This window comes from Bombina bombina, chromosome 3 (genome assembly GCF_027579735.1).
Source record: "Bombina bombina isolate aBomBom1 chromosome 3, aBomBom1.pri, whole genome shotgun sequence".
Classification (NCBI taxonomy): Eukaryota; Metazoa; Chordata; class Amphibia; order Anura; family Bombinatoridae; genus Bombina; species Bombina bombina.
The window spans coordinates 624,699,414-624,715,580 of record NC_069501.1 but is presented as its reverse complement, the minus strand read 5'-3'; the positions used below and the strand labels follow the sequence as shown (position 1 = coordinate 624,715,580).

The 16,167-nt window shown below is 40.2% G+C and overlaps 1 protein-coding gene across 1 annotated transcript in view; it reads right to left on the bottom strand.

The window, feature by feature from the left end:
• The window catches only part of KIAA1522 (KIAA1522 ortholog), a 107,704-nt gene that overhangs the window by 64,271 nt on the left and 27,266 nt on the right, over positions 1–16,167 (bottom strand). Inside the window, exons 2-3 of the mRNA XM_053707272.1 lie at positions 4,350–4,499; positions 4,189–4,235 (exon numbers count right to left, since the gene is read on the bottom strand). Coding sequence (XP_053563247.1) covers positions 4,189–4,235; positions 4,350–4,499 — 197 coding nt within the window. The remainder of the gene's footprint in view (positions 1–4,188; positions 4,236–4,349; positions 4,500–16,167) is intronic.

Genomic DNA, 16,167 nt, shown 5'->3' with positions numbered 1-16,167 from the left:
TCTTTCTTTGGGACAATGAATAGATTTGAATAAAACCCCAAACCCTGTTCCTGAAACGGAACTGGTATTATTACCCCTGAAACCTCTAGATCTGAAACGCACTTCAGAAAAGCCTGAGCCTTCACCGGATTTGCTGGAACGTGAGAGAGAAAGAATCTTCTCACAGGAGGTCCTATTCGATACCCTTGAGAGACAATACTCTGAATCCACTGATTTTGAACAGAATCTAACCAAATATCTTGGAATAATTTCAATCTGCCCCCCACCAGCTGAACTGGATCGAGGGCCGCACCTTCATGCAGACTTGGGGGCTGGCTTTGATTTCTTAAAAGGCTTTGATTTATTCCAATTTGAAGAAGGTTTCCAATTGCAACCAGAGTCTTTAGGAGAAGGATTGGTTTTCTGTTCCTTGTTCTGTCAAAAAGAACAAAACCTATTAGAAGCTTTAGATTTACCCTTAGATCTTTTATCCTGAGGCAAAAAACTCCCTTCCCCACAGTGATAGTTGAAATAATTGAATCCAACTGAGAACCAAATAAATTGTTACCTTGGAAAGAAAGAGATAGTAATCTAGACTTACATACCATGTCAGCATTCCAAGATTTAAACCATAAAGCTCTTTTAGCTAAAATAGCTAAAGACATAGATTTAACATCCAGTTTGATGATATCAAAAATAGCATCAAAGATAAAATGATTTGCATGTTGAAGCAAACGAACAATGCTAGACAAATCAGGATCTGTTTCCTGTTGCGCCAAGTTATCCAACCAAAAGGTTGATGCAGCTGCAACATCAGCCATAGCAATGGCAGGCCTGAGAAGATAGCCAGAATATAAATAAGCTTTCCTTAGATAAGATTCAAGTTTCCTATCTAAAGGATCATTAAAAGAAATACTGTCTTCCATAGGAATAGTAGTACGTTTGGCAAGAGTAGAAATAGCCCCATCAACTTTGGGGATTTTTTCCCAAAACTCTAATCTACCTGCTGGCAAAGGGTAGAACCTTTTAAACCTAGAAAAAGGAATGAAAGAAGTACAAGGCTTAACCAATTCCTTAGCAATCACATCAGAAATAGAATCAGGAACTGGAAAAACCTCAGGAGTAACCACAGGAGGTTTATAAACACAATTTAAACATTTACTAGTTTTGATATCAAGGACTAGACTTCCCAATATCCAAAGTAACCAACACTTCTTTAAACAAGGATCGAATATACTCAATCTTGAAAAGATTAGTAAATTTGTCAGTGTCAATGTCTGAGGTAGGATCTTCTGAATCAGAGAGATCCTCATCAGAGGAGGATATTTCAGTATGTTGTCGGTCATTAGAACTTTCATCAATTTTATGAGAAGTTTTAAAAGACCTTTTACATTTATTAGAAGGTGGAATAGCAGACAAAGCCTTCTTTATCGCATCAGCAATATAATTTTTATATCAACAGGGATATTATGTACATTAAAAGTTGAAGGAACAACAGAAACTGTACTAGTACTAATGGAAACGGTTTCTGCATGCAAAAGCTTATCATGACAACTGTTACATACTACAGCTGGAGATATAATTTTAGCTCATTTACAACAGATACACTTAGCTTTGGTAGAACTGTGATCAGGCAGCAGGGTTCAAACAGTTGCTTCTGAAACAGGATCAGACATCTTGCAAAATGTAAAAGTAAAAACAACATTAAAGCAAAATTTACAATTTCCTTATATGGCAATTTCAGGAATGGTAAAAAATGCAAAAAGCATAGCCCTCCGAGTATATAGTAGGCAAGAGGCATATAGGAAGTGGGGTGAAAAAATAAACTAATTTTTTTGGCGCCAAGTATGACACAAAAGGAAGTTGAATTTGTTTTGGCGCCAACAACATCCGGAAATGACTCAACTTGCGTCAACACAGACGCAACCTCGTGCAAGGAACCCTTGCGTCAACTAAGAGGCCGGAAATGACAAACTTGCATCATCAAAGACGTACCTTCGTGACAAAAAAATTCTCGTGCCAAGAATGACGCAATAAATAGCATTTTGCGCCCTCGCAAGCCTAATTTTGCCCGCGAAATTAAAAGAAAAAACAGTCAATTTGAAAAAAAGGACTACCCCAGGTAAGATAAATAACTTCATAAACATGCTTCCTAAATTTAAACTGACAGTCTGCAAAAGGAAATATACATAAACCTGACTCATGGCAAATATAAGTAAAATACATATATTTTAAACTTTATATTAATACATAAAGCGCCAAACCATAGCTGACAGTGTCTTAAATAAGAAAAACATACTTACCGAAAGACACCCATCCACATATAGCAGATAGCCAAACCAGTACTGAAAACTATCAGCAGAGGTAATGGTATATAAGAGTATATCGTCGATTTGAAAAGGGAGGTAGGAGATGAATCCCTATGACCGATAACAGAGAACCTTTGAAAAGATTTTGCGCAAGGAAAACCATAAAATCAATAGGCGATACTCCCTTCACATCCTGACAAACAATGTACTCTGACAGGAACTGGGCTTCAAAATGTTTAGAAGCTCATATCACAGATGAAAATCAAGCACAAACTTACTTCAAAGTTTGTAAAACTGAATTGTGGGTGTGGTGAGGGGTGTATTTATAGGCATTTTGAGGTTTGGGAAACTTTGCCCCTCCTGGTAGGATTGTATATCCCATACGTCACTAGCTCATGGACTCTTGCCAATTACATGAAAGAAAAATTAATTCACCCGTGAACATTTCAATTTTTAAGTTTCTATCCCTTTAAAGCAAAAATATACCTGAGAAAAATATGCAGATGTATTTTTTTTTATTAGATGTTGACATTTTTATAAAAAAAAAGTTATGCATAGTAAAACCTATTTGCAATATATTTTGTTATTTATTTGCTCCTTTTTCATGTAATTTTGCTCTGAAAATAGTAGATTTTCTAATTCTCAGAGCTGGAAATCAACCCGGTTGACTTCTCAATGCTAAACCTGCTACATATCTTTTCCTCAGCAGATAACAGCTGCAAAGCAAAACAATGTGGTTTATATTAACATAATGGCCATGGCTAGCTGTGTCTTTTACAGCAGAAAGTCCGGATTGGCCACTCTAAATAAGACAAATGGTGGGTGGAATGCTCAAAAACAATCTTAGGAAACAATTGTAATCTTAATTTGTTTAAACAAATGTTTATAGACTTGGCTAATATGTTATTCGATAGCAAAACAACAGAAATGTATTGTGATCACAAGTTGTTATTGTCCCTTTAAGTCTTTTAACAGGAAATGGAAAGCCCAGAATTTTTATACTTAAATTCCCAGAAATTTGGATAAAATAAATAATGCAAGCATACTGCAAAGTTGTTTTTAATACATATAATTACACATTTTATATTAAAAAAAAACAATCACACAGACAAAATATAATTATATGTACTTTAATTACTTCACCTGCAAATTTATACTGCAGTGCCTCGCCTTTAACCCTTTATTTTATGTTTCAGAATCGTAAAGCTCAACTCCCCCCACACATTTCCTTCTATGGCTGTATCTATATCTATTGTTGTTTTGGTAGAATGCAAAAGTGCACATTAATTATCTGTTGGAGCTTGCCTAGAAGCTGTGAACTCTGTTGAAATACAATGCCTGTGTCTAAACACAGATAAGGGGGTGGAGTTGGCTTCTCCAGGCAGCATGGATATTTAAAGGGATATTCAAGTCAAAATAAACTTTTATGTTTCAGACAGAACATGCAGTTTTTAGACACTTTCCAATTTATTTCCATTATTAAATTTTGCACATTCTTTTTATATACACACTTTCTGGGAAACAAGATCCTACTAAGCATGTGCACAAGCTCACAGGGTATAAGTTAACTAGTCTGTGATTGGCTGATGTCTGTCACATGATACAGGGGGTTGGAAAATGGGAGAAAAAATACATTTGTCAAAAAAAAACAATCTACTGCTTATTTGAAATCCAGAGTAAGTGCTGTTGCATTGTCTTTTTATTATGTACTTGTTAATTATGTAATTCTACTGCTTTTAGTGGGGGGGGGGTTATTTTATTTTTTTATGCAAACTATTTTTAATTAATTAGCCCTTTTAGGATATGCACAGATCTGAACCTGTTTCATTGCACTTTAATGTCAGAGAAATGAGCAGAAGTGTGAGGCTGGGAAATAAACAAACTGGCCCTTTATACACACCTGAAGATTACTGATCTCTTCAAGGGGAAGCTTGGTCTGCTGCTTCTCTGGAATAGGAAAGAAAAAAAAAGATTTACAAATAAAAACATGGATTTAATTTGCCCTGCATCAGGGGCACACACTCATACAACACATTGTAATGATACACACATCTTCCTTACCTCTCCTCTGCAGAGATTTGAGGCCTTCCTGTGCCTGACTATGGATCTCCTCCAGAAAGTGAGAACGTCCGCTTGGAAAGAACACATTGTCAGGAGGTTCTTCTTCTGGTGGTTGGGCAGGCTGGTGGCCTCCATCAACTTTGGAGTGATCTAAGTAAAACATAAAAAGATTCAAAAATGTTACAGCCTGAGAGGATTTATATCCTAAAGTTATGATTCTTCCATAATGAATCAAGTCTCACTGAGCAGATGTTATAGAGAGATAGCCAACCCTTGCAATGTGTCCCTGCCTCAGACTGGGTGGGTACACAAAGTCAGTACACTAAGAGAATGAAGAAAAGAGATGGGAAAGAAGGAAGAATGACTCAGAATACTACATACATCAATATTTCCCCCAGTAACTCCTCAAATAGGAAAGTTACTAACAACAAAATATATGGCAAGATGTAGGCTGAGATTTTTGTGTGCTGCTATGAATCATTTGCTGCCCAGAGGTGGACATGAGGTTTTATTATCACGAGGGAGTCACAGAACACAACGTCAGCATAATGTGACTCAGGAGAGCAATGGGTTTCCCTAAGCAATACTGAGCTCAAAATCCCACAAACAAATTCAGCACTGAGTGTGTTCCAGACAGCATGTGTACAACAAGGATTAGGAATTTCCAGATACTTAGGAAGCAAGGATCCATTTGCAGAGAAGGGATTCCAGATGTATGTGCAGAAAATATGGTTTTGTGATGCCTTTCACACATTATTGATTTAAAGTGCAGAGAAACAACAAGATCAGCAGCATAAAATAATGGACTGTGTATTACATTGAAATGTATTTTTTTACAAGTGTGCAGATATATTTTGTAAACTTTTAGAAAGGCAATTCACAGTGGGAAAAGAGTTATGCAATTACTTGCATTGTAAACTCAACAGCCTTCGGATTCTTCTGCATTAGTTTGTATACCCATGTCCTCTTATTTACTCCACCCCCTGCAGAGGGCTGTGAACATGACTGTACTTTATAAATAAAGTAAATGATTATATTTAAAGGGACTCAACCCTCACATTTTTTCCTTTATGATTCATACAGAGTACGCAATTATAAACAAGTTTCCATTTTACTTCTATTATCCAATTTGCTTCCATCTCTTGGTATCTTTTGTTGAAACTCATATGTAGGTAGGCTCAGAAAAAGCAAAGCACTACTGAGAGCTAACTGCTCATTGGTGGCTGCATACACATGCTTCTTTTTTTTGGCTCACGGAAATGTTCAGCTAGCTCCCAGTAGTACATTGCTGCTCCTTCATAAAGAGAATACAGCAATTAGATAATAGAAGTAAATTGGAAAGTTGTGTAAAATTGTATGCTCTGTGTGTATCTGAATCATGAGAGAAAAATAAGGGTGTGTGTCCCTTTAAAAGGTAATTGGAAAGTGCATGTTTTCTGGAAGCAGCACTTTGTGTAAACAAAACAAAACATATTTTCCAAATTTAACCCTTTGTGAGGAAGAATGCACATGTGCCAAAAGAGGAAAAAAATGTAAGACTAACAAATGATACATGACAAAGAATGAGATGATTTAAAACCAATGAGCCCATAAAATGTTCATTTAAACAAAGAAAGAGGAATAGGGGCATTTAAATTGGTTTTATGGAGGAAAAAAACAGCACAACATCCAAGTTAAGTGAAATGGAAGAGCCTTCATATCAGAAGGTTGAAGTCATAAAGAAAAAAAAAAAAGCAGTATTGCTGAAAAGGACCAAGCAGAGCGTTTATTGTGCGAAGCTTCTATTGTGATCATATTTAGAGGTGTGCATAGTATTGATTTCAGATTATTTTTAGTAGCTATTTGTATTTGTTTTCTTTACTGGGAGGTGCTGTGCAGGATGCGTTTGCTTCTACACAGGTTATGAAGAGCCTTCACTAGAGCACAACACCAGAAAGATGAGAACTGCCAAGTATAAGCAAACATTTGTGAGAAACCATAATGACAGACAGACCAGAGGAGACACACATACTAGGTGCCATGAAGACCTCGGGATTTTAGGATATCAGGGGTTAATCTGATTTCTTTTTTCTGCTGTATTTCCATGCTATTTGTAACTTCTCATCAGAACCATCAAAAAAAAGCATTCTTTTTTTTCAGAAGAATGGTTTTTATTACCTAAATCTGGAGAACCAGATATAAGGTGCAATCTGCTCTTCTCAGGTGGGTGATTTTTATGACGCAATGATGACACAGAGTGACAGAAAATGTTGACCCTATCAAGATACAACCCTTAAAAGGGACAGTCTATTTGATGTTTTTATTGTTTAAAAAGATGGATAACGCCTTTACTATCCATTACCCAGCTTTGCACAACCCACATTGTTATATTACTATACTTTTTAACCTCTAAATATCTGCCTGTTTCTAAGCTCTGCAGGCCACCTTTATCCCAGAGCATTGTATTAGCTTTTTACAGCAAGACAGTGCTAGTTAATGTGTGTCATTTAGATAACATTGTGCTCACTCCCGTGGAGTTACGCATGAGCCAGCATTAATTGGCTAAAAGCACTGAGATAAGGGGGAAGTCTGCAGATGCTTATATACCGGTAATCACTGAGGTAAAAAGTATACTAAAGGGACAGTCTACTCAAGAAATTTTATTTTTTATAAAGATAGATAACTCCTTTATTTCTCATTCCCCAGTTATGCATAACCAACACGGTTATATTAATATACTTTTTACCTCTGTGATTATCTTGTATCTAAGCCTAAGCAGACTGCCCCATTATTTCAGTTCAGTGCTGACTAATAAATAACTCCACAGGAGTGAGCACAATATTATCTGTATAGCACAGATGAACTAACGCCCTCTAGCTGTGAACAACCTGTCAAAATGCAGATAAGAGGCAGCCATCAAGGGCTTAAAAATTTGCATATGAGCCTATCTACGTTTAGCTTTCAACAAAGAATACCAAGAGCACAAAGAAAATTTGATGATAAAAGTAAATTGGAAAGTTGTTAAAAATTGAATGCCCTATCTGAATCATGAAAGTTTAATGTTGACTAGACTATCCCTTTAAAGGGACAGGAAACCCCCCCCCCCCCCAAAAAAAAAATCATTCACGATTTGGATAGAACATACAATTTTAAACAACTTTTAAATTTACTTTTTTGTTCACTTGTTATCCTTTGCTCGAACCACATCCAAATTATGAAGTAACCTCTCCTTAGCAGAAGGGTTAGGACATAAAGAAGGAACAACGATTTCCTGATTTATGTTACGGTCAGACAACCATAGGAAGAAATCACAAACCAATGCGAAGAACAGCCTTATCAGCGTGAAACACCAGATAAGGAGGTTCATATTGCAAGGCCGCCAACTCAGATACTCTGGGTGCGGATGCAACAGCTAACAGAAATAGAACCTTCCAAGAAAGAATCTTAATGTCAACGGAGTGCATAGATTCAAACAGAACCTTCTGCAACACCTTCAGAACCAAGTTCAAGCTCCAAGGAGGAGCGGATTGTCTAAAAACAGGCCTGATTCTAGACAAAGCCTGAACAAAAGACTGTATATCAGGAAGCTCAGCGAGTCTCTTTTGTAACAGAACAGATAATGGCAAAATCTGTCCCATCAAGGAACTGGCAGCAAGCCCCTCCTCCAGTCCATCCTGGAGATAGGACAAAATCCTGGATACCTTAACCTTGTGCCAAGGATAGCCATGCTTCTCACACCAGGACAAGTCCTCCACACCTTATGATAGGTGCAACGAGTGACCGGCTTCCTGGCCTGAACGAGACTATCAATCACACTCTCAGAAAACCCTCTCTTGGCCAAGACTAAGCATTCAATCTCCACGCAGTCAGCCTCAGAGAATCTAGATTTTGATGTTGAAAAGGACCTTGTACCAACAGATCCCTGGAGGAGATGATGACATCCCCACCAGATCCGCAAACCACATTCTCCGCAGCCACAACGGCGCAATCGGAATAGCTGAAGCTTGCTCCTGCTTGATGCGGGCCACTACACAAGGTAGAAGTGGCAACGATGGAAAAATGTAAACCAGGTTGAACCCTCATGGTACCGCCAAGCATCCATCATCTCTGCCTGGGGATCCCTGGACCGCGACCCATATCTGGGTAGCTTACAATTGAGTCTGGACGCCATGAGATCTATCTCCAAAGTCCCCCATTCGTGACAAATCTCTGCAAACACTTCGGGTGGAGAGACCATTCCCCCGGATAGAAGGATTGCCTTCTGAGAAAATACACTTCCCAGTTGTCCACACCCGGAATGTGGATTGCTGAGAGCGAGCAGCTGTGCGACTGTGCCCATTGCAAAATCCGAGAAACCTCCCTCATCGCTAGGGAGCTTCTCATCCCCCCCCCGATGGTTGATGTAAGCCACCAAGGTAATGTTGTCTGTCTGGAATCTGATTAAGTTGATCGACCCCAGAAGAGGCCACGCCTTCAGAGCATTGTAAATCGCACGAAGTTCCAGAATATTGATCGGGAGGAGAGACTCCTCTCGAGACCATTTTCCCTCTGCTATCCTGGCATCCCAAACAGCTCCCCATCCTGCCAGACTCACGTCCGTGGTCACATTCTCCCAAGACGGTCTCAGGAAAGATGTCCCTTGGAACAGATGTTTCGGACGGATCCACCAAGAGAGGGAGTCACTCGTTCAATTGTCCAGAGAAATCTGTTGGGATAGATCTGTATGATCGCCGTTCCACTGTCTCAACAGGCACAGCTGAATAGGTCTGAGATGGAACCTGGCGAATAGAATGACATCGATGCTGGATACCATGAGACCGATCACCTCCATACTCTGAGTCACAGAGGGACTGGAGTAGGACTGAAGGGCAAGACAGACGGACGCAATCTTCCTGTGTCTCTGATCTGTAAGAAATATCCTCATGGATATAGAATCTATTATCGTTCCCAGGAACTCCACCTTGTTGCTGGGAATCAGGGAGCTCTTTCCTGAGTATATCTTCCAACCGTGAGATTGGAGCAAAAGAAGAAGGGCCCTCGAGTGATCCTCTGCGAGACTGAATGACGGCGCCTGGACTAGGATATCGTCCAGATAGGGCGCCACAGCAATGCCTTTGGATCTGGCTACTGCAAGCAGTGCCCCCAGAACCTTCGTGAAGACTCTCTGGGCCGTCGCCAGACCAAAGGGAAGGGCCAGAAACTGGAAATGTAGGTCCAGAAATGCAAATCTCAGAATCCTGAAGTGATCCCTGTGGATTGGCACATGAAGGTAGGCATCCTTCAAGTCTATTGTTGTCATGAACTGACCCTCTTGAACTAGGGGCAGAATAGATCTGATAATTTCCATTTTGAACGATGGAACAGCCAGAAACTTGTTTAAACATTTTAGGTCTAGAATCGGGCGGAACCTGCCCTCCTTCTTTGCAACCACAAAAAGGTTTGAATAGTACCCTAGACCCCTTTCTGCTGGGGGTACTGGTACAATAACTCAGAGAGAAGAGCGATCCCTCACACAGTCTAGAAAGGCTTCTCTCTTTTCTGGTCTGGAAGACAGATTTGACAGAAGGAGTCTGCCCCTGGGCGGATGAGTTCTGAACCCTATCCTGTATCCTTGGGCGACAACCTCCAGAACCCAAGGGTCCTGAACTTCCTGCAACCAAGCCTCTGAGAAGAGAGATAATCTGCCCCCTACTTAGTCCGGAGACCGGTCGGGGGCCGCCCCTTCATGCCGACTTTGTTTCTGCAGGGCTTCTTGTTCTGCTTGGACTTGTTCCAAGACTGAGCTGGCTTCCATGCACCCTTGGACTAATCCACTTTTGCAGCGGGCTGCTGGCCTTGTCCGTACGAAAGGGACGAAAAGTAGATTCTTTAGGTTTAACCTTCTTATCCTGCGGGAGGAAAGCACCCTTGCCTCCTGTCACCGTGAATATGATCAAGTCCAATCCTGGACCAAACAGGATCTTTCCCTGAAAGGGAAGGAATAATAGTCTGGACTTAGAGGTCATGTCTGCAGACCACAACTTTAGCCACAGAGCCCTGTGGGCTAGTACAGAAAACCCTGAAACCTTGGCATTCAGGCAAATAATCTGCATATTGGCATCACAAACAAAAAAAATTAGCTACCCTCAAGGCCTTAATTCTCTCTTGTAATTCGTTGAGGGGAGTCTCCCTCTCAACCATTTCAGACAGAGATTCGCACCAATATGTCGCAGCTCCAGCAACTGCGGCTAACGCTGAAAAACAAACCCTGTGTGTTGAAACATCGTCCTCAACATGTTTTCTAACTTTTTATCCATGGGCTCTTTGAACGATGAACTATCCTCAAGAGGAATCGTCATCCGCTTGGCGAGCGTAGAGATAGCACCTTAGGGACGGAACAGGGAACAGTTTCTTAAAGAAAGAAGAAGGAGAAAAAGAAGAACCTAATCTCTCCCATTTATTCTTAATAATGTTAGCCCTCTTAACAGGAACTGGGAAGGTCTGAGGTACCACCCTGTCCTCATACACTTTATCAAGCTTAGGAATCGAGAGTTCCTCTGGTAGTTTCGGTTCCGGAACCTTGAGAGTAGCAAGCACCTGCCTCAGCAAAAAGCTCAAATTTTCCATCCTAAACCTAAAGTCAGGCTCCTCTGCAGACGGAGCTTTAGATGACATGGATTCCGACCCAGAAGGAACGTCCTCCAAAGAGTCAGAGTCGTCCTCGTCAGTGGATAACCTTCCCGAGATATCCATAGGAGTATATGAGTCCTAGGCCGGAACGCCATATTTTACCCTACGCTTGCGCTTAGCAGAACGTGGTAAGGCACTAATCACCTTAGAGGCCACTGTTTGCAGTTGATCCGCAAAGTCTGACGGCCAACGGATTTCCCCCAAAGGTTTCCCCCAAAGGAGTCATAGACATGCCCTAGGGCGCTGCATGTGTACTCTGAGATGAATGCAGGGGACGCACCTCACAGGATGGGGAGCCCTCAGAGGTGGACGGCTCAGTAGTACTAGACATTCTCTTCTTTCGAGAAGCCAAGACCTTATCAAGACAAGAGGAACATAGTTGAGCAGGCGGATCTACCGGAACCTCCTCACAATAAACACAGTTACTAGACTTAGTTAAAGAGGGAGTACCCTCTAACGCGTCAGAGTCCTCCATAGCTTTCATCTTTATTACGGACTAGTTATAAAATATAAACAATGGCACCTTTATAACCTCCAATGGCCGGGGCACTCACCACCTCCTAGGACCTGGACCACAGAAACCGTTATGTCTCCTGCACCGCCAGTCAAGCAAGGAAGTAGATTAGGTCACACCCGGTCAGAAGGAATGCCTCACAGGTCCGCCCCTGCACTAGGGAGAAAACGTGCCAAAACAGCCGTGCAAATACTCCCAGAAGGAAACTAAAGTTCACCCGTTGCCAGAGCCTCATCTCACACATATCGCAGCAATGACACAATAAACAATATTATGTATAAACCCCCCTGTTCAATAATCCCCTTACTAGGGATGTTAACCTTTGATTCTATAAAGATAAAAGGCATCACACTGTGACCCTGTCTTCTGCGTTCTCATTATGTGTATAAAAATGAAACGATCTTACCAGAACCTACGCTGTGGAACAGGAACAGGGCTCTCAAGGGTGACAGTTTAGTAGCATCGCTCCTGACATGGACTTGAATGTAGGAAGCAGGCAGCAAAACTCGTCAACGCTGATTGCTTATGGAGCTGTTAAAATGAGTCGGGATGGTTTTGCAGAAAGACTCTCCCTGCATCTCCAGACTTTAACTTTTACCCAAGCTCTCACTCAGAGGCTGACAGGACTACTTAAAACTCCAGTCCCATTCCAAAGAGTACTACCCTCCATAAGAGACTACTCCGAATCTTCCGGCACTTCTCTGCCAACCTCCTGTGACGAAAGGCAAAGAATGACTGGGAGATGAGAGAAGTGGGGGACGTATTTAAGCCTTTGGCTGGGGTGTCTTTGCCTCCTCCTGGTGGCCAGGTTCTTAATTCCCATAAGTAATGAATGAAGCCATGGACTCTCCTCCCCTTAAGATGGAAATTACATACTCAGATTCTTTCATGTTTTTGACTTTCCTATCCCTTGTTTGACTCCTAACCGTGTTGGTTATGCAAAGCTGGGGAATGTGTACGAAAGGGATTATCTTTCTTTTTAAATAATAACATTTTTCAAGTAGACTGTCCCTTTAAGTCAATTAGAATTGAAACACTAGGACATCTATGTTTTATACACTTTTATGTTACCGGATGACAAAATATGACCGACATGTCCTGTTTGGTATCAAAGAAATCCTCATGATGTCACTATTGGATTGCTTATAAGAGTAGGTGTATTATATGTACATAACTAAATTATAAAGGTATCATATAACTTCAGCCAGGGCTTGCAATGTGTTTATAGCCCGACATAAAATAAGGGGTGGCTACCCTCCTCATTCACCCTCTGGAAGGCGCCTGGCCAGAAAAATTACCTCAGGGGAAAAAAAAATAATCATTAAATGTCATTATTGTCATTCTACATGGGAGGTTGCTTACAACAGCGCAAGTGACCATCTTTTCCTTTCCTAGTATCAATCTTTTGCTAAAGCAGGTTTCTTTCTTTTTTTAAACTGTGTATTATAGCAACTGCTGCACAGTAGAATGCTACCATATATAACGCCAGCATACTACCAACCTTTTATGTCTCATTAAAAGGACAGTAAAGACAAAATTAAACATACATGGACTGAATAGAGAATGTAATGTTAAAAACCTTCCCATTTCACTTATATTATCAGTTTTGCTTATTTCTCTTGGTATTCTTCATTAAAGAGTAATCCTAGGTGAGCTCAGCAGCGTGCATGTGCCTTTATCCATTTGGCAGCAGTGTTTGCAACAATGGTGATTGCACTGTTAGTTAGATAGTTGCAAACATTGCTGCCACAGACATGTGCACACTCCTAAAAGCTCTTATCAGTCTACCTAGCTTTACTTTTCAACAAGAGATACCAATAGAACAAAGCACATTTAAATATTATATTAAATTGGGAAGTTGTTTAAAATCTGAATCATAAAAGTTTAATTTTGACTTTACTGTCCCTTTAAGAATTGTTTAATACATATAGCAATATATATAGAACAAAGCTAATTTGATCTTTATTTTTTTTTAAAAAGCATGATGCATCTAAACCATGAAAAGTTTGACTTTAGTGTCATTTAATCTTTCTCTCTTTGTATCTTCTGCTTTGTCCTGGTCCAATGCACAAGTATTAGATAAGCTACCTGATACAGGAGAGTCGGCAAATCTCTAAACTGGTTCGCCGAGTGGTTCCAGCACCAACTGGTAGTGTAAAGTAGAACTGCTCTTTCTGACGAGATTTCTTCTTCCTGTGTCTCCCAATACAGTTCTAGGAAATCCTGTCCCTAGCCTAAACACATAGCTAGCGCTACTACCGTCTAATATTTCAGTAAGGAAGCCAAGTTACGTGTCAAATCATTGTGTACTTAAAGAGAGCATTTTATACAACATTGGGATTTTTCTTATGGTAGGTGAGATGGAATAAAAATTCTGGACAGAATGGTCTGCAAACTGATTTGAAAATTGTCAAAATTGTGCCTTTACTCATTACATTGTCATTGGAACAAAATCCTGCGTACTGGTAAAGGGACAGCAGACACATTGCCAGCGCTATACACAGCTGGATGAAACAAACACTAAAAACAAGAGGCATCTTTCCTCTTTATAACAGAAATGTAACAATGAGCATCGCTCTCTTCTTGATCTGATATGGGTGAGGAAACAAATCTACAATATGCTCTTATTACTGAATTCTAGATGAAGCACGGGATGCTGTAAACCAGAAAGCCTAGTAAAAGCGTCAAGGATGTAAACATGACTTTCATGATTCAGATAGAGCGTAGAACTTTAAGAAAACTTTTCAATGTATTCTATTATCAAATTTACTTCTTTCCCTTGGTTGCCTTTCTTAAAGTGAATGTAAATTTTGATGCTAAAGTGCCCGGTTTTTAAAACTTCGATTAAAAACAGGGGCACTTTAATTCATCAAAATTTTCATTTCACTCCTGTTGTGAAAAAAAAAAAAACTTACCTTTTAATCTTCACAGCAGCTCCAGCTTCCTCCACCCGTTTCAAAGCCTCTTCCTGGGTCTAAAATGAGGCATCCGGCTTCCTCCAATCACAGCAGTGAATCAGACACTGAATCCCCCGGGGGGGAAGCTGTGATTGGAGGATGACCTATCAATCATTTCTGACATCAGAAATGGCTTGTGAGACCGGAGGAAGCTGGAGCTGCTGTGAAGTTTAAAAGGTAAGTTTTTTTGTCACAACAGGAGTGAAATGTAAATTTTGATGAATTAAAGTGCCCCTGTTTTTAATCAAAGTTTTAAAAAACGGGCACTTTCGCATCAAAATTTACATTCACTTTAAAACTTAGCTCTTTTCCACGATAGCACACTCAGGTAGGATCAGGAGCGTGCACGTGGCTTGGGCACTAGGTGAAAGAAGTATTTGCAAAGACGCTTATAACAATATCATAAACATATTGCTGATCAGAAAAACAGGTTTGAAAAAAAATTGTCTATTCAAATTGGAAATACATTTAAGTATATATATATATATATATATATATATATATATATATATATATATATATATATATATATATGACAAACCAAACTTGCACACTCTAATCTTTCTAAAATACCTTTACTGTGAACAGTGACGTTTCGGGGACAAAGTATATAAAGGTATTTTGGAAAAACCATATTATATATATATATATATATATATATATATATATATATACACATACATATACACACACACACACATATACACATATATATATATATATACATACACACACAGTATCTCATAAAAGTGAGTACACCCCTCACATTTTTGTAAATATTTTATTATATCTTTTATTGTGACAACACTGAAGAAATGACACTTTGCTACAATGTAAAGTAGTGAGTGTACAGCCTGTATAACATTGTAAATTTGCTGTCCCCTCAAAATAACTCAACACACAGCCATTAATGACTAAACCATTGGCAACAAAAGTGAGTACACCCCTAAGTGGAAATGTCCTAATTGGGCCCAATTAGCCATTTTCCCTTACACGGTGTCATGTGACTCGTTAGTGTTAAAAGGTCTCAGGTGTGAATGGGGAGCAGGTGTGTTAAATTTGGTGTTATCGTTCTCACAATCTCTCATACTGGTCACAAAGCTCAACATGGCACCTCATGGCAAATAACTCTCTGAGGATCTGAAAAAAAGAATTGTTTCTCTACATCAAGATGGCCTAGGCTATAAGAAGATTGTCAAGACCCTGAAGCTGAGCTGCAGCACGGTGGGCAAGACCATACAGCGGTTTCACAGGACAAGTTCCACTCAGAACAGGCCTCGCCATGGGCGACCAAAGAAGTTCAGTGCACAGCGTCATATCCAGAGGAAATAGACGTATGAGTGCTGCCAGCACTGCTGCAGAGGTTGAAGGGGTGGGGGGGGTCAGGCTGTCAGTGCTCAGACCAGAAGGAAGCCTCTTCTAAAGATGATGCACAAGAAAGCCTGAAAAACAGTTTGCTGAAGACAAGCAGACTAAGGAGATGGATTACAGGAACCATGTCCTGTGATCCGATGAGACCAAGATAAACTTATTTGGTTCAGATGGTGTCAAGCGTGTGTGGCAGAAACCAGGTCAGCAGTACAAAGACAAGTGTGTCTTGCCTACAGTCAAGCATAGTGGTGGGAGTGTCATGGTCTGGGCCTGCATGAGTGCTGCCGGGACTGAGGAGCTACAGTTCATTGAGGGAAAACATAAATGC